Consider the following 18,410-nt stretch of genomic DNA (forward strand, 5'->3'; position numbering starts at 1 on the left):
GTAAACGCTATGAAGAGTGGCTTGGGAGTTGGGGAGGGGCACAAACCTCTGTAAAAAATTCTAGGGAACTCTCTGGTTCCTGTTTGCACACACTATTCCACATCTAACTTTTTGAAATCCACGCAAGAAGACAGAAGGAAGCTGGTCCTATCAATTGTCTATGGCTTCTGGTAAGGGAGATACGTGTGCAAAGTAGGGTTGGGATCCACTGGTTTATTTATTTGGTTTTTGGAATTTTGGATTATTGAACAAGTAATATTCACCTTTAGTTTTGGGCAGTGATAAATCGACTCCCAAATATCTTAAATCCACTCCCTATGTGTCTTTCTCTCTCCTCTAGGTTAGAGAGAGAGAGAAAGAGGAGAGAGATAGACACATGAGGGGTAGATTTAAGATATATGGGAGTCGATTTATCACTCCCCTTAGTTTTCTGTGGACCCCATAGTACCTTATAATTTGTCCGCATAAAGAGTGGAGTGTGAATATCAAATGGTGGGTGTCAATTTCAGCACCCTACAGAGAGAGAGAGAGAGAGAGAGAGAGAGAGAGAGAGAGAGAGAGATGGTTTCAGCAGCAGTAGTAACTACTAACTAGAGAAACAAAAAAATATTGGGCGGCGATAGGCTCAGTAGCAAGAAGCCAAAAAACTCGCCAACATGGCGATATACACAACACAATAGAAAATGGGCCACACACTCACACCCAAAAGAACACCAATTCTATGGACGTAAAGAACTAAAACCCACGTCCTCGAAAATGTCGAAGTAAAGAAATAAACGAAAAAAAAGAGCCTACTCTTTCCTAGGAAGAACGTGAAGATGTTTGTTTAAATTCCTGAAAGAAGCACCCACATCTGTTTAGCAAAACAAATGGGGATCAACGGCGGGGATCAGACAGTGGTGGGAGTGAAGCAAGTAGAGCAAGGCATGCCGGAGGAGGAGTGGGATGAAAGCATGCCGTTGCCCGGAGATATAATCGAAGGGGTGGGCGAGGAGGATGACGAGGAATTGTTCGTGGCGGCGAGGGGGAGATCGGAGTTTACGTCGCAGCTTCGGAGGATTAACCGACACTTAGAGGAAACATGGGCCAAGGTGAGGAGGGGCGACGCCACCCTCAAGCTCAGAGTCTGCGTCGTGCTTCTTGGGTGTTGCAAGATACAGAGATGGTTTACCATCAGGGCCGCGTCCGATCACCGACATGTGCTCGTCTTGGGGGACCTCACCTTACAACAATGCGCAGAGCTTCAGCGTGGGTGCCTAAGTTTTCGCTCCTCCCTCTTATGATCATAGGCAGATTGGCACTACCTTGTTTTGATAATTGCACTAGCTCACCTTGTCTTTTCTCTCTTAATTTTAGGCATATTGGTTGGCACTACCCTATTCGTAAACTCCAGTATTTTTCAAAATGTATTGTACGGCAATCATACGATGATCCAGACCGTTCATTTGTTAGGCCACAACATAAATAGTTTGTGCCCCCAAAAACTTGAGATGATCCTACACCTCCAATCTATAGAGGGACTGCACATCATGGAAACCTCTATAGATTAGAGGGCTGGGATCATTCTAATAAAATGATTTTTTGGGTACAACCTATTTATGTTGTAGCCCAGCAAAGGAACGGTTTCGATCATCCAATAAAGTGGGCCGTACAGTAGTTTTGAAAACAAATACAGGACAATGTGGGCACATTTCATATAAAAATAGGTATACAATTTGTTTTGGCAAAATGATTTCACACAAACATGTTTTGATACATGCGGCTCATGTTTCTCGTCTTTAAAGAGCTGTAAAAGGGGTTGTATGTAGGGCTGGCAATTTCACCTGGGAAAGCGGGGATCCGCCCCGCCCCCGCTTGGGGAGGGGATTCCCCGATTTGAGCGGGGAAGGGGAAGGGGATTTTAAAAATTCCCCGGTGCGGGAACGGGAGGAGAAGGGGATGGAGTTGGCCCCGCCCCACCCTACCCTCATTAACGCCATTTTTTTCTTGTATTTTGTAAGTGTTTTTTTTTTTAGGAAAACTACTAGAAACCCCTTGGATCGAAACATATCTCCAAGACTCCCCCAAAATTTTCATAATTCCATTAGTACAGTTTTGTCCCTGAAATAGCTTTTTAAGTTTTCTTTTACCCATAATCCGTTGGGCATTGTCCCTCATTATATTAGTATATTACCCTTAGAAATCCCTAAAATCTCTCCATGACTGTAAGCCAACATTAAACCCTTTGAAAATCTCTCTCTCCCAAATAAAGGCAACATCTCTCTTATGAGTGATGAGATTTTATATGGTGTGCGCTCGTATAGTCCATTGTTTTTCAAAAAGTAATGTATGGGCTACACCATAGGATGATCCAAACCGTCCATTTGATAGGCTATAATTTAAAAGTACTTTACAGGCCACACCATAGATCATCCAAACCGTCCATTTGATGGGCCACATCGTAAATAGATTGCGGCCCAAAAATAATTTCCATAGGATGATTGCAACCCTCTAATCTATAGAAGGTACCATAATATGCAATTCCTCTATAGATCAGAGGGTTGGGATTATCCTATGGATAAGATTTTTGGGCCACAACCTATTTACGTTGTGGCCCATCAAATGGACAGTTTGGATCATCCTACAATGTGCCCATCAAGTGGAAGGTTTGGATCATCCTATGCCTATGGTAGTATGGTGTGCCCATCAAATGGACGGTTTGAATCTTCCTATGGTGTGGCACGTACAGTACTTTTTGGCAAGTGGTATTGGGAATTAGGGATCTGCTAGGGACTATCGAACAATTAAATGAATCTGAGAGCAACCACCTTTGTCCCCAGGTTAATAAAATGAATAAGACAAAATCTTAGCCTGTGTGGGTTGTGTGATTACTCTCACAGTCTCACATGCAACAGTCAAGCCGCAACATGCCTGAAGTGATTGTCCCTACTAAATCTTTAGTTTTAAACTTAACATTTAACAAAGTAAAGTGATTGTCCCCGAAGGATGCAGGGCGGGGAAGGGGAGGGGAGGGGGATTCCCCAACATCCCCACAGTGGGGAGGGGAGGGGAAAATTCCCCATAGAGGGGAAGGGGTAGGGGACCCCAACATCCGGCCCGTACTCGCCCCGTTGCCAGCCCTAGTTGTATGGTCCCAAAAAGCACTTACGTGACAGTTAAATGCTAAAAGACAAGATACATGAACGTCATGTGTTGTGCTGAAATCATTTCCCTTTGTTTTACAGTCTAAAGAAAATGAACCTCCATGGGTGTATTGATCTGGTCCCTCTATTATTGCCCTTGATCCTATTATCATCAGATGATTCTAGACCTTTGATCAAGCATAATAAAAAAAAAGCTCAAAACTTGCGGCTGAGATGCTCAGACAGGACCCACTAGGTGTGGCCCTAACACGGCCCATCAGATCAACGGTCCTGATCACCAATCAGATTTGCTGCTTAGATGGGCCCCATTCAGAAATATTTTACTTGTGTGAAAAAATGATGAGATTTTATGTGGGACCATGCTGCATGCAGAAATGGGCAGGAGGGTAGTGCACTTGGAGGGCAACTATAACAGGATGGGCGTCAAGTACGATTGGAAAAAGAAAGTGGGGACGTATTTACCAGACCGACGAGCTACTGTCATTAATTCCATTCTCTTCACTCCCTTACCCTCGGAAGACATCCATGCCACAATCTCCAGATCTATGGCCTGGTTTTCTGCTGCTGTTTCTTCTGGGACCTCTCTCATCTTTGTCAACATTCAAACTGAACAAATCCTCATCTCGGTATGTATTTAATATGGGTTAACGAGTAAGGTGCGCGCATTGAAAATGTAAATCTACAATAAATTTACATAGAGATTAAGCGTTTTACATGGCTTCTGTGTTTTTTTCTCAAACAATGTGTAGATTTACATTTTCAATGCACCTTATTAGGATTTTATACGCTGCCCGATTGGGACGTACACTAACAGGTCATTAACCCTTGATATCTGTTGGATCAAATATCAAGGGCAGTGTTGGTGCCCGATCGGGGGCACCACTAATTGCTCATTTAATATTTATCGAGATTTTAAATGCTGTGTGGCATGAAGTTCAGTATATATATTTTTTTCCTAGTAAAAAAAAGTTCAGTATTTTTTCAAAAGGAACAGTGGGGATAGGATGATTCAAACCATGTGCCACTAAGTAAATAGGCTTTATCATGTATATCATCTTCAGAGGATGATCCTAACCCTCTGATCTGTAGAGGGACCGTACTATATGATAGAAACCGTATAGATCGGAAGGTTAGGATCATCTTATGGAGATAATTTATGGGATACATAAAAGTAGATCCTAATCCTCCGATCTGTAGAGGGACCGTACATGATAGAAACCGATATAGATCGAAAGGTTAGGATCATCTTATGAAGATAATCTACATGATACAGCCTATCTATGCTGTGGCCCAACCAATGAACAATTTGGATCATCCTAAAAAGTACTTGACTTCACGCGCAAAGGACATATAAAATCTCAGTGTTTCTCTTTCATTCTCTTTAATCTTTCTTTATTTTCTTTTGGTAAAGCCAATTGTCAGGCACAGCGATATTGTGTATCGCAATACACTGAGGCAATGTGTATGCTCTCTACAATAAAAATCTAGTGGAATCAATGTCAATAAGTCGAATTAAGGGTCCAGCGCTTGAATGGGAACGGGCTGCACATTACCATGAACACTTTTCCTATCACTATATAAAATCCAAAATTATTTCTGGTCGGATCCAGGCAACTAATAAAAAAAATTTATAGGTATTATTCCACAGGTATTTTAGTAAAAATAAGTCCTAAGCATTTTGTTTGAATGATTCATATTTTTAGTATTTTGTCATTCATCTCTTGAGTCGTGCTCTTCTCCTTATTGACTCTAAGTTCCTAAGCCACGGCAGCTTGTTCTTGCCACCACTGCTCGTCCTCTCCTATTTATAGAATTATAACGGTGTATTTTTGACACATGTGGCCCCACTTTTGGGTTGGCCTACAGGTGGCACATGTGGCCCCACTTTTGGGTTGACGACCATTGCATGTGGATTTTTGACATCAAGGAGGTTTGAACTGGGGACCTTTGCTCTGATACTTCAACAATGTTGGAGAAGGCATTATTTAATCTTTTATACTTCAACAATGTTGGTAGGACCTAGTAGTACCCTCCGATGGACAGCCCGATTTGAAATGGATTGTAACTAGGAGAATCCGATCGGTTGACACCCATATTTACTATATGTATTAGATCGTGCTGTTTACATGTAAACATAGAGTCAATGGATCCAGTGACACCCATATTTACTGTATGTATTAGATTGTACTATATACATGTGATCATAGAGTCTCATTCCATAGTTAATGCACAATATCATTCGTGTTAAACAATTTCTATCTATATATCTTCAATTTTTTATTTTTCAAAATTTTTTCTTATTCTTACTAGAAGGAGAGAACAAGTTCCTCCCGTGGCAACGGGCAAATCATCTGGCCGGAATGCTGGGGAAGGGATCAAAGTGCAACCATCCAAAGCTTGCAAGGAATTAGGCTATGGTTCTTGCCTGGACTCGCAGAGATTCCATTAAAGCTGAGTCCAGAGCCAGGAGAAACCCTGTTCGGGATGAACATCCAACGAACTGAAGAGGTAAAATACTCCAGCAAAATTTCATTTCTAGTGTGCGACCCCAGCGTTGCGATACCACAAAGTGTGAGGGTGTTTTAGTAATTTTATAAGTGCACCCACCCATGCACCATGCATAAATAATTTTAAGATGGGGATTTTTACTATAAATCGCTAATATGTAAAATGTATATAAAGAGAAATTATATGATGCCCGACCGTCAAAAAGGGCGAAGAGAGACAAAACCCCTCTTCCTTGATTTTTAATCCAACGGAAAACACCGTTTTTGACTTTTCCTTAATTCAAAAACCAAGGCAGCAGGTTTTGTCTCCTTCCGCACTTTACATTTTGACGGCGGGGCATCATATAATTTCTCGTATATAAATAAGCAATGATTAGGAATCATAATCTAGTTTAAATTATCTAAAAAATATTTGCATATAATCTTAATGTTTTAAAAAATATTTTTAATAAGTACATAAATGCTATACAGTTACCTTTTTTTTTAACAGAGACATGTTTTTTTGACAAGAATGCTCTTTCGTGTAACTCTAAAAGCATGGCTTGTTTGTCTGAATTTTTTAAAACTATATATATTCCCATGAAAATTCAATAGACGACAAAGAAAAATTCTTTTAGGAAAAAATAATCCTTTTATAAGTGATTGAAGGGTATTTTTATAAGGAAATGATATCAACACAACCATCTTTTGATATATGAGCTCACCTATCTTGTCTTCTAGCATTTAAAGAGATTTTAAAAGGTTTTTAAGGTTCCCAATAAACTCTCACAAGCCGATTAAAAAAGAAATGACAAGCTACATCCACGTCCATAACAAAAAGTGCTGTACTGATATCAATTCCTTTTTTATAAAAAAAATTAGGGAAAATTACATTTACACCCCCTCTAGTTTCGGACACATCCACTTCTACCCCTATAGTTTAAAACGTGACAACTACACCCCTGTAGTTTCAATTTGTATAAGGTAGGCCCCCTCAGTTGACGGTTCGTCCACAGATTGAAGGGCTAGGATGATCCAATGGAGCTGATTTTTTGGGCACACCCTATCTATCCAAACAATGTGTTTTTGGTAGTGTTTGGATTCGGGTATGGGCCCACATTGTTTGGATGATCCAAAGCGTTCATTTGATGGGTCCTGACAAAGATAGGGTGTGCCCAAAAAATCAGCTCCATTGGGTCATCTTAACCCTTCAATCTGTGGACGAACTGTCAACTGAGGGGGCCTACCTTATACAAAATGAAACTACAGGGGGTGTAGTTGTCACGTTTTAAACTATAGGGGTAGAAGTGGATGTGTCGGAAAATAGAGGGGTGTAAATGTAATTTTCCCAAAAAAATATAAAGAAGTTTGGTAGGGTTAAGATTTTTCAAAACGTTGAAAGTTTTTGGCAATTTAATAATATTGAATGAATAAGAAATATTTTGCAGGTTAGGTACCCCTTTGGATACCTAAGATTATTTCCATATAATGCTTTAAAATAAGAGTATTTGCAAGCAATATGGTTTAATTAACGGCTTCTAAAGGAGCCTAAGGGCCTCTTTGGATTTCATCGAAATTGCCCCATATTTGTAATTAAATTATTTTAATGGGATTTGTTAAGCAAAAAGCCATTTTGCAGCTCAATTTTTCAGGAGAGGACAACCACCTCATATATTAAATGAATAAGACAAAATCTGCAGCTAGGTGGCTGCTCTCTCCTGAAAAAAGTGATCCGCAAAATGTTTTTTTGCAAATTTACCTATCAAACCTCTATTTTAATTTAACAAAACTCGTTTACAAATGTGATATTAAGACCTCTTTGAAAGCCATTTAGCTTTTTCATTTCTGAGACTATTAAAAACGCTATTTGCAAATAATCATATTTATCTTCAAAGTTATTCGCATATAAGATTAGGGAAGTGATATATCCGCCCCTTTTGCTTACTTGACACCCACCAGCAGTGTACGTGGCAATCAGCCCCATTGTATCCTTCTGACGTGAGGTACATCAGCCCTTACGCAGTCATTGATACACTGCTGCTAGGTGTCCCAAGTAATCAAAAGGTGCGGATATATCACTTCCCGTAAGATTATATGCAAATACTTTTTAGAGGGTATCCAAAGAGGTCCTTAATAGTTCATTTGAAAATTAGATTAACTTCAAAATAATTTTAATTTGTATATAAGGTGCAATTTTAATGGCATCCAAAGGTGCCCTACGTGACTTATGCCCGATGTACTAAAATACCCTTGCCTTTCTATGTTACACGCATAGGGTTTCATTTGCGTCTACTCAGTCGAAAAAGGTTTGGCCGGCGACCGTGCAGGGCTCAGGCAGATGTGTGATCGGGCGAACCAGAGTGGAAAGTTGGTGGTCATCTCTCGGGTTGAAGGGAAGAGCCTCATGCCCTCCACAGTTTCTGCCACAGGCGTCATACACTGCTACGACTATGCCGATGTCCAGGACACATTCACGTCCGCGGTCGACCATATAGATGGGATCCACCTCCACGTCATGGCATGGCCCACAGAGAAAGCACCACATCCCCATCCACCACAGGCTATGGGCCCAGCTGCACTCATCCCCCCCTCAAGGTTCAAACACCACACAAGCCACCTTCCTTAGAACCAACTCAAACAAAGGCCCCACTTGGTGCCTTGCCTGAACATATATATATGTTGGAAAGTACTAGTGTAAGGAAATGATAAACAGTGATAAACATATAGTGTATGATGGTGTATTGGGGAACCATCACATAATCGTACCATGAACTGATGGTAATCGAAAGGTGGGCCCCCCACGTCCTATCAATGCTCATTAGAGGTGATGGGCCCCACCGTATTAATCGAATGGTGATGATGGTTCCGCTATAGATTGATGATCTAGTGTGTTGGCTTTTCCTTTGGATCATTAATCATTTCTCATTGTAATCAGGGAAGACTAAGGCCCTGTTGGATTTTGATAGCCGATTGTGAATCCAAACCGATTATTGGACGTTTGATTTTGAGTCCAATAATCTGTTTCGGACTCACAGTAGGTTCTCAAAATCCAAAACGAACAGGGCCTAAGCCATAGAAAATATAAATTTGAGTTTAAAACAAGTCTTCTTGGCTGGTAGGTTTTTATTTAGAAATAATTGTTGTAGAAATCTCATTGCTAGGCCCTGTTTGTTTTGTTTTTAGGGAACGTATTGTGTGTTAAAATGATTATTGGAGTCAAATTTATCTTTGCCGGTTTGTTTTGGATTTTGATAACCGATTGCTAGTCAAAAATCGATTATTCGACTCAAATTTATGCTAAGTCCAATAATCTGTTTTGGACTGAAAATCGGTTCTCAAAATCGAAAACATCCATGGCCTTCATTTTTAGTCCAATAAGTAGTTTTGGACTCACAATAGGTTCCTAAATCAAGGAAAAACAAGGATTTAAGTAATGCTTTTCTTTGTTAGAATGTCTATATTGTTAAAGAGCTTAGCATAGCTCAGAGGTGTTTGCCGTGAAAGTATGAGTGGACATCCTTTGAGTTACTCAATAAAGAGGACGCACTGATCAGTGGTGACAAATTCTAAAGTCCCCGACAGGGACACATATGTACAATCAAGACCATTGATCTTATAAAATCATGGTTCAAGGACTTAAGATCATCCCATGAAAAGTCTTCTATTGGCATTTGGCCGGAGTTGGGTCCCTGGGCTGGGCTGAAGGAGACATGTGGGAGTACATGCACCGACTTCTCTGCCTTGGAACGATTATGAGCCTCCGATTTCATGGCCGTGTAATATTGTACATTGGGGCCCAACATATAAATGGTTTGGATCATCCCTTGGTCTTGATTCTAGGCCTCTGAGCAAACATGATGAAAAATCATGTCTGTTGGTTTCGGCACGCCTCAGTCTTTATTCTTGAGAATGAGATTTCTGTTCTACATCAAACACAAACCCACATTGGATCGCCCTATGATAACCATAGGATATGATCTTATGCCCTGAATCTCCTTCCATTGACGAACTTTGCGGAGGAACCCATAGGTTTTCCGAGCATTGGATTCTCACCAATGTATGCGTTATTCAAGCTAATCACACATAGACTCATTGATAATACACATGGAGTTAATGACTAATAGATTGAGCAGCAGCTTGTACAGGGCGGAGCCAGGAATTTACACTTGGGTGGTGTGGGGGACCGGTCGTAGGACTTCCGCATTGTTGTACCATGGTGGGGTAGAGGGACGCATTGTTGAATCCAACACAGCCGTGTGATCAACTAATCATATCAGTTTAAAAAAATGTGGAAATGAAAATATTTTCCAAAGAAAATTTTTTCCTCAAGAAATATTTTTCCTTTCAATCCGATATAGTCATATAGGGAAGACAATTGACGGTTAGCAATGAAGAAAGAAAAGGGCAAAAGGGCCAGTCGGGCCAGTCGTGCACTTCCCACTTTCCACTTGCTTCGTACTCTCATTTCATGTCTGCAACTCCAAATCCCTCTCGCCGGAATTTCTACTCTCCGCAAAGGGCACAAACATGAGAATCCCTCCCTAACCCTCCTCCCTCAAACCCTAACCCTAGATGTCTCCAAAGAGAAGCTACCTCCCTCTCCTTCTCCTCTCATCCACCGCTCTCCTCCTCTACTATTACTACGACTCCTCTCTCCATCTCTTCGCCCCAAACTCCTTCAACCCTAGCGGAACCCCAAAAACCCATAATCTCGTCCCCACTTTCACTCGATCTCTAAATTCCAACCCCATCCCCTCTAATTTCACCCTCACCATCAAACTCCTCGCATTCGATCGCTTCGATTCCATCTCTCGATGCCTCCAATCGCTCTCCAATGCCGACTATGGAGATGATCGCGTGAATCTCCACATCTTTGTGGATCACTTCAAGGAACTCGATCTAACAAATGAGTCGGCGATTTTGGACGAGAAGCTTAAGGAATCTCATCGGATTTTGGATTTTGTAGATGGATTCTTGTGGAGATTTGGGGAGAAATTCGTGCATTATCGGACCGGGAATGTAGGGTTGCAGGCTCAGTGGTTGGAAGCGTGGTGGCCGAGCTCGGATGATGAGTTTGCGTTCGTTGTGGAGGATGATGTGGAGGTTTCACCACTTTATTATAAGTTTCTCAAGGGTTTGATCTCGAATTATTATTATACGCCTTCGAATTTCCATCCTTCTGTCTATGGGGCGTCATTGCAGCGGCCGAGGTTTGTTGCCGGTAAGATTTCTGGCTTTGGATTTTATTGTCGTTTTTATTTATGAATTTCAAGAATGAGGCTACTATCTGTCAAATTTATATGCTCAGAGGAATAAGGGGACGCAACCTTTTGCTGATCCGGAGCATCTTTTTGGTGGACCCAGCCATACGTTGCCCATGGCCCAAAAAGCACTTTGTGTTGGATGGTTAAACCATCAAATCAATGTGTTTTGGCTGTTGAACATCCATTTGCAGGTTCTTGATTGGTTATGATGGTTTGGTCTGAATGGATGTTTGCCCATGTGCAATCCAAGTTGGGCTCCACTAGATGGATGTTCTGAGTCAGTGAGTTGCCCACATATTGCATTACAACAAACTCTACATTGGATGATTTCTTATATATTTATATATTCTATTTTATCAATCATGGAAGTGATTTTAGATATTTGGAGTTAAGACTTTTTTGAAGTTGCTGGGAATCTTGACATTATAGCAATTAATGTTTAAACGTGTTCTGATTCTGTGTGTTTGTAGAATAGTTTATGAAAATTTTCCATTTTTTGATTCGGAGGGAATCATATTTGACTGGTGTTTGGGTTTATGAGTATGATTAAATGTGTGGGATATGGTTAAATGTTTGTGAGGGATAGAGTTGAATTGTAAAGTTTGGAAGGCATGAATGCAAGACTAATTAATAAGGGGAACCCCTTTCAATCTGGTGTTTTGGCTGTGGGAAGATTATTTGGAGCTTGGAATTACTTTCCAATTGAAGAGCAATAAAAAGTCATTGGAGCTTACTTAAATCAGTAATATTGAGATGGTGTTTTGTTTGTGGAAAGATTATTTGGAGCTTGGAATTTCTTTCCAATTGGAGAGCAATAAAAAGTCATCGGAGCTTACTTAAATCAGTAATGTTGAGATTGTTTCCATCTTGCTTAGCATACGATGGTTGATGATTTTGATGTTCAAATTAATCATATCAACCTTTGAGGATCTCAAGGTTCTTAGGCTTATATGTGAAGTGATTACCCAGCATTTACAGCTTCTTGAAATGTAAAGATACCCACATTCCATAGCGATGATTCTGAAAATAACTAAGAAATATGAATAAAGTGCCAATAAAAGTAGCTAAGTAGTGAAAGGTATGTATCTCACTAATTGTCTTGGGTTTCATTTACTCACCTATGGTTTTGATCTTTTCTTGAGCCATTTTCTCACCTTTAGATGGCGCCATGAAACCAACTAGTCCCAAGTTGTTTGTCATAAATGTGAATATCTTTTAGTTGATATAGGGTGTTTCTTTCTGCATAATGTGCAATAATTGAAGGGAGATGCACCAAGTGGTCCTCCAAAGTCCAAAGTATTACGGTACAAGAAATATCAGCAAAATTACCCTAGTACTAATTTTCCTATGAATGGTTGGATTACTTGATCATCACACTGTTGGAGTGATTAACGCATCAAAGAGTCTAAATGGCATAACAAGCCACTCATAAAACTATCTCCTGTCTTGAAAACCATTTCAATTCAAGGCCCTTTTAGACCCATATTAAATGATTCCTGTCATTGAAAAAAATATCTAGATCCATGTTCTCAGGTCTCAGTATTCCTTTCTCAAATTAAACTCTTTCTCAAGTCTCAACTACTTAGCCCCTGTCCGATTTCATTTTGAGAACCAATTTTGAATCCAAACTGAATATCAGGCTCAAAATTGTGTATGATGTTGAGTCCAATAATCACTTCTGAACTCTAAATCTCTTCTCAAAATCCAAAATGAACAGGGCCTTAGTATGTTGTTGGGCCAACCGAGTATTCTTCTACATATGTGGCTTCATTCAAAAAACTCATCCCTCATAGTCATACGATATTGACCTGCTGTCGAATATCAGTGCGGTTTATCGTGTATTTCTTTTTGAACTAAATCTCTGTATTCTTTCAATAATGGTTTGATTTTCATGTTTTCATAGGTAGAGAAGCACAGTGAATTCCGCTGCCCTTGCTTGCTCGTTCTGATTGAGATCACTTTTTTTTTAATGATTTTTTTTTTTTTTTTTAAATGGTGGAAATTTTTATTAAAAGAGTGGCAAGCCTAGAAAGGGAACCGGATGGTGAAGCTCGGAAAGAAACCACTTACTTACGCACCGTTTGTCTTGGACAAATTTTGCTTTCATTGGCATGACCTTAACCTTGCCCCTATATTATGACAATTTCAATTTCTGAACTATATGTGGTATGGATCCATGAGTCTGTTGTCTCACCGAACAAAGCCTCTGTAGACTTTGTTAACGGTGAAAGAAATAAGAGAGCCATTATTGATTGGCAACTTATTGCCCCTTTCGAACCCTGAAATTTGTATGGCTTGCTGTGCTTCTTACTGTTGGGCTTTAACTTCTTGATCATTTACATGTTGGCATGTATGTTCTTTTAACTTAGTTGTTAAACAAATCATGTATCCCTTGCTGCCGTATCCAGAAGATCTTAGTCCTAAGGTGGAAGGGATAGTGGTCTCAAGAAGAGTTAAGCTGGCATCAAATTTGGGGAGGAAAAGGATATTTAATGGGACACAATTGTTGGGTACAAACACGGGATGTTATAGGGGGGTTTGGAGAGTAGGGACCAACCTATACGGTAAAGGTTTGGGTGCATGGTGGCCAATATGTTTGGCTCATTCTTCTTTTTTGTCTAAGATTAGGTATACATTGGTGGTGCTGGTGGAGAGCGGGTGACAACAGAGTTGGAAATTGTTAGCTTTTTGTCGTGTTTCAGCCATTAGGGGTTAGCAAACGGTTGTTGGAAGTCTTTCATTTTTGTTTCCTAGTTGAGTAGAAAACGGATTTAGGTGTTATAGTGAGGGTTTTAGAACAACCTTAGTGTATAAAGTGTATAAGGTATCTTCATAAATTGTGAATTTGAGATGAACAACACACAACACTACTGGTGAGAGAGAGTGAATGGGGGGGGGGGGAATTTTTTCTCTTACGGTGAGTGAGAGAAACAGAGGTCTAGAGAGAGGGCATTCCTGGTAAGATAGAAGAAAGGGTTGTAAGGGTATGTGAGATTTAGATTTTTTTCCCATGTAATTCTTTGTATTTTCTCTTATTGTGGAATATCGGTTCTCACGAGAGAGGGCATTCCTGGTGAGATAGAAGAAAGGGTTACAGTTGTAAGGGGATGTGAGATTTAGATTTTTTTTTCTCCATGTAATTCTTTTTATTTCTCTCATCGTGGAATATCGTTTCTCACCCCGTGGACGTATGCTTTTACGTTAAACCACGTAAATCGTCATGTTATCTTTGTGTGCTTGCTATTTTCATGTTCTTTTGTGTGATCGGATCATATTAAGCCCGGCGATTTTCTACAGGTCCTTTGGTCATTTTCTCATTCAATGCCCTTTTGGTTCAAACCATTTGATGTCTCTATCAACTCAACTCAACCAACTGAACGTGATGCATTTCTGAGAACCGTTTCCAACTTCTGATATGCAGATAGTTTATCTGGATCTATGGTTCCACTTCCTTGTTTCATCTCTGCAGTAGTGTCAGCTTCCCTTAAGGCAAAGCAGTCCAACATACCTAGATGCACTCACATTTGTCCATCTGCATCTTTAGAGGCCAGCAAAAAGTACTTTCGTAAATAATAATATGGGCCAGCAAAAAGTACAGGTGGTTAGCAACCTTTCTATGGTCGAAGCAGTTCATCTGCTTGAACCAACTGCGATGGACCATGCCCAAAAATCTCTTTCAGAGGATCCAGACCTGATGAGTGGCGGCCTGCAGGTTGATTATTGTAAATGAAAGCTCACAGTCTACATTCAACAAGAAGATCTCCATTGATCAGAGGGTTACAAGTTACGACCATCTGATGGGGGAGATTTGGGGGGCATAAAGAATCCTTCGTGGGGCCTGAAGGATGAATTGTTTGGATCATTGAAAGCATGGTTTTAAATTTCGGTTTCGGCATACGTTTCGGCCTTGGCCGAACCAAAATTTCGGGCAAAATCCCGAAATTTCGGTTTAAATCAGGTTCCCCCCAAAAAAGGCATATTTTATTTCGGAAAAATCATATTTTTTTATAAAAAAATTTTGAATTTGTCGAAATTTCGAAATTTCAGCAGCTGAAATTTCCGAAATTTTGGAATTTCGGTTGAAATTTAGTAAAACCTGGTATTTCAGATTTTGCCAAATTTCGGATTTCCGCCGAAATTTAAAACTGTGATTGAAAGAGTGTTCCCCTCTGTATTTTTGCCTGTTCATACCAAAACATGGAATAATTCAGCGGAGCACCATATATTGTTCCTCACTGGTAAATTGGTATTATAGTATGACACCTAATGGTTTGAATCGGCTACTGGCAACAGGTAAACGTGGGAACAAACTGCAGTTGGACAGTGAGACTCGCTTGTTCTTGTACCAGATGGTTGGCACCTGGGGTCAGCTTCTCTTCCCTAAACCTTGGAAAGAGTTCCGGCTTTGGTATGACATACATAAGGCCAAGAGTATCAAACCAATTCTTCAAGGCATGGTATGCAAGTTTCCATGTTTAATACTCCCTCCCTCTCTATCTATGTAGTGTGTGTGTGTGGGTATGTATTTTGACCAACTATATATAGATATATGTTATGTGTATATATATATAGATATATGTTATGTGTATATATATATATGTTATGTGTATATATATATATATATATATATATATATATATATATATAGAGAGAGAGAGAGAGAGAGAGAGAGAGAGAGAGTTATGGAGATACTTTTTCATTCTTTCCCATTCTTTTTGCAGGTAACGACTGGATGGTACAAAAAAATGGGTGAGAGAATATGGACTCCTTGGTTCATTAAATTCATTCATTCTCGTGGCTATTTCAACATTTATACCAACTTCTTACGTGAAAGGGCTCTCAGCGTCTCTCACAGGGATGCAGGTGTGAACTATGGAAAAACAGCTGGTCCAGATTCAAAATTACTAGATGAAAGTTCCCTTGATTTTAACCTTTGGAAGATGCAACCACTAAGTCATTTAAAATGGTATGATTTTTGCTTCAGAGAAGTGCTTCCTGATAGAGCTGTGAGGAGTTTCGATGAACTCGGATCTCTTCTTAACTCTGTGCAGAAGCGGAGAACAGTTATACTTGTGAGCTTATACAGGACTTCTCAGACGATCACCATGAACTTGCTTTGCCATTTTGAGAGGCTAAATATTCAGAACTACATTCTGATTGGTGTCAACTCTGAATTTCTGACTGATCTTGAGAGGAGAGGACATCACGTGATTTACGCAGAACAAATGATTAATGATATTAGAAGGTATAAATTGATGGGGTTTCAAGGGTCTAATGAGGAACTGATCAAGGAGATTTTAGTTATGGCCTATGTGATAAGAAAATGTCTTGAGTATGAATACAATGCTTGGGTGATCGATGGAAATCTCCTTCCAGTTAGTGAAACTTTTCCTGATATGACTGATATTTCCCATGATTTCATGGCTGCAAAAGACATTGAACTGTTGTTTATCAAGAGCTCACCCACGTCTACAAAGATTTGGGTCGATGATTTTATTTACAAGCTGGCATCTACAACAGATTCTTTGATGCATAGAGGTACCCTTGCTAGTGATCATAGACACTTTGGGTATTTTGCTGCTAAGTGCTTGGAAAAAAAGGGTCAGAGGATCAAGAGGCTTGATGAGATGATCTATGGTATAAAAATAGACACAAATCGTGTTAATCGAACTTCTCTCGAAGGTGGGAAGAAGATGATTTTCTGGTCTTCTTTTATGGGTTTGGATTTAATTCAGAGAAGACTTGAAGATGTGGATATGTGGGCAATAGATGGAGACTCTTCTTGTACTGCTGTTGTTTGCCACCGGACATAGGATCTGATGGGAATTGTGGAAATTTTCTTTGAATTTTTGTATTTTTAATTTTTCAGTTCATTGTTCCACTTTCATTGGAGTAGAGCAAAGAAGAAATTCTGTCGGCAATGTCTTGGCCTTCTAGGAAAAGTTAAATTTGCACATGAGAGATTCTTTCATGAATGTTTAGGAGCATAAATTTGGCCATGATTGGTAACACTGAAATCTTTTCCTTGAACAAGGAATTTTCTTAGGTTTGATTGGTAACCTTCTTTTCAGATATTTTTAAGTAAATGTTTTACATAAAAAAAAAATGAACCCAGGGTAAACCTGTATCTATTATTTTCCCGGGAAAACTTTTTACTTTTATAGGGTTTGCTTTTTATTGAAGCGCATCAAAACCCTTGCCATTCTTTTGCTTCGTCTGAAAGCTTCTTCTTCCTTCTAACCGTGGCTTAAAATCTGTCACGATCTCGACAAAATCTGTTTGAGGATTGTTTGTTGGAATTGGTTCTCTCCTGATGCGAAAGGCATTTATTTTCAGAGGAATTCATGTTTTTATTTTCTTTGGTTAATATGATGATAATTTGTTTTAGGTTTCTGGTATATCCATGCCTAGTTGGAGTATCAATCTCATCTTTCTATTTTTCAATCAATTTCGCATATTTGAGCTTTTGCTTTTAGCAAATCCTAGTTTCTGATTCCTAGAGTTAGTCTGATGTCAACCTTAAAATGTGAACATCTGCTCATGGCATTCATTATTCTTATAACTGCAGCATTTTCTGGAGAGTATGATACCCCTTTTAGCATCTCCATCTTTCCCTCACAAATTTATAAACTTTTGAGATGTTTCTTTCTGAAAATAATGAGCACTCTGACTTACATGGGAAAATAGGCCCAGACAATTGCCATGTGTAAAGATATTGCAAGTGCCTTCAATTCCTCTTTGGCCATGCCATTATAGTTGCACCACCACCACCACCACCAATCAGATGAAACCCTAGGAACATAAGTTTTTTAATGTTAATAGCAAGGTTGCCAAGGCGGGAATCGAAGGCTCCGGGGATGGTTGGAAGCGGGAATCGTGGGTTTGCCAGAAAGTCGACGGGGATTTGCGGGGGAATCGCTGAGAGTCGTGGGGAGTTGGGATTCGCTGGGGATTCGCAGGGAATCGCCTAGGAATCGGGGTTCCTATAAAGTGGGAATCAGGGTTTTCATAAATTGGGAATCGGGATTCCCAAAATTGGGAATTGGGGTTCCCCAGAATCGGGGATTCGAATCGAATCACAGTTCGGATTCGCGAATCCCCAACTCCAGGAACGAATCCTGCTTCTCTGGTTAATAGTGGCAGTTGAATTGCCATTAATAAAAATAGTCGCAGTTGAATACTCTAGTGTTTTGAGTTGGGATGTGGTTACATGTCTCTTTCTTGTGAAAAAAGTAATTTTCTATCAGCAGCCTGGATTTGTCTTTGAAAAAATCACAAATTAAATGCTGCATATTTTATTTCTTTGGTCTCTTTGATTATGTCTGGTAACATGTATTTGTTGTATCAGATCTGGATCTCCATTACTTTGTCTCGTTTCCCTGACAGTAATGCTTTTCATATCAATCTTTGTTATGACCTACTGAATTACAAAGCTGAAACAGTTACAATTTGATCTTTATTATTGTTTCAAAAAAAAGATCAGACTACCCTTTGCTATGCATCTTGGTAACAGAATG

The 18,410-nt window shown here is 39.8% G+C and overlaps 2 protein-coding genes across 4 annotated transcripts; both read left to right on the forward strand.

The window, feature by feature from the left end:
• Positions 1-513: 513 nt before the first annotated feature.
• LOC143876821 (uncharacterized) lies at positions 514-8,533 on the forward strand. 3 transcript variants are annotated; one of them, XM_077378517.1, is made up of 4 exons: positions 514-1,248; positions 3,516-3,769; positions 5,454-5,651; positions 7,957-8,533. In XM_077378517.1, exons 1-4 carry the CDS (start codon positions 870-872, stop codon positions 8,122-8,124), a joined length of 999 nt encoding a protein of 332 aa, XP_077234632.1. In that variant the 5' UTR covers positions 514-869; the 3' UTR covers positions 8,125-8,533. The 3 variants fall into 3 exon arrangements, with proteins under 3 accessions (XP_077234632.1, XP_077234631.1, XP_077234630.1); XM_077378516.1 differs by having other exon boundaries at positions 516-1,248; positions 5,457-5,651; positions 7,905-8,532; XM_077378515.1 differs by having other exon boundaries at positions 521-1,248; positions 7,905-8,531.
• Positions 8,534-10,028: 1,495 nt separating this feature from the next.
• Positions 10,029-16,904, forward strand: LOC143877888 (transferring glycosyl group transferase). Its single transcript, XM_077380194.1, has 3 exons — positions 10,029-10,850; positions 15,187-15,350; positions 15,615-16,904. Exons 1-3 carry the CDS (start codon positions 10,202-10,204, stop codon positions 16,704-16,706), a joined length of 1,905 nt encoding a protein of 634 aa, XP_077236309.1. The 5' UTR covers positions 10,029-10,201; the 3' UTR covers positions 16,707-16,904.
• Positions 16,905-18,410: the final 1,506 nt, after the last annotated feature.

This window comes from Tasmannia lanceolata, unplaced genomic scaffold (genome assembly GCF_043159265.1).
Source record: "Tasmannia lanceolata isolate RefF3 unplaced genomic scaffold, GAP_Taslan_0.1 ptg000005l, whole genome shotgun sequence".
In the NCBI taxonomy this organism is placed as follows: domain Eukaryota; kingdom Viridiplantae; phylum Streptophyta; class Magnoliopsida; order Canellales; family Winteraceae; genus Tasmannia; species Tasmannia lanceolata.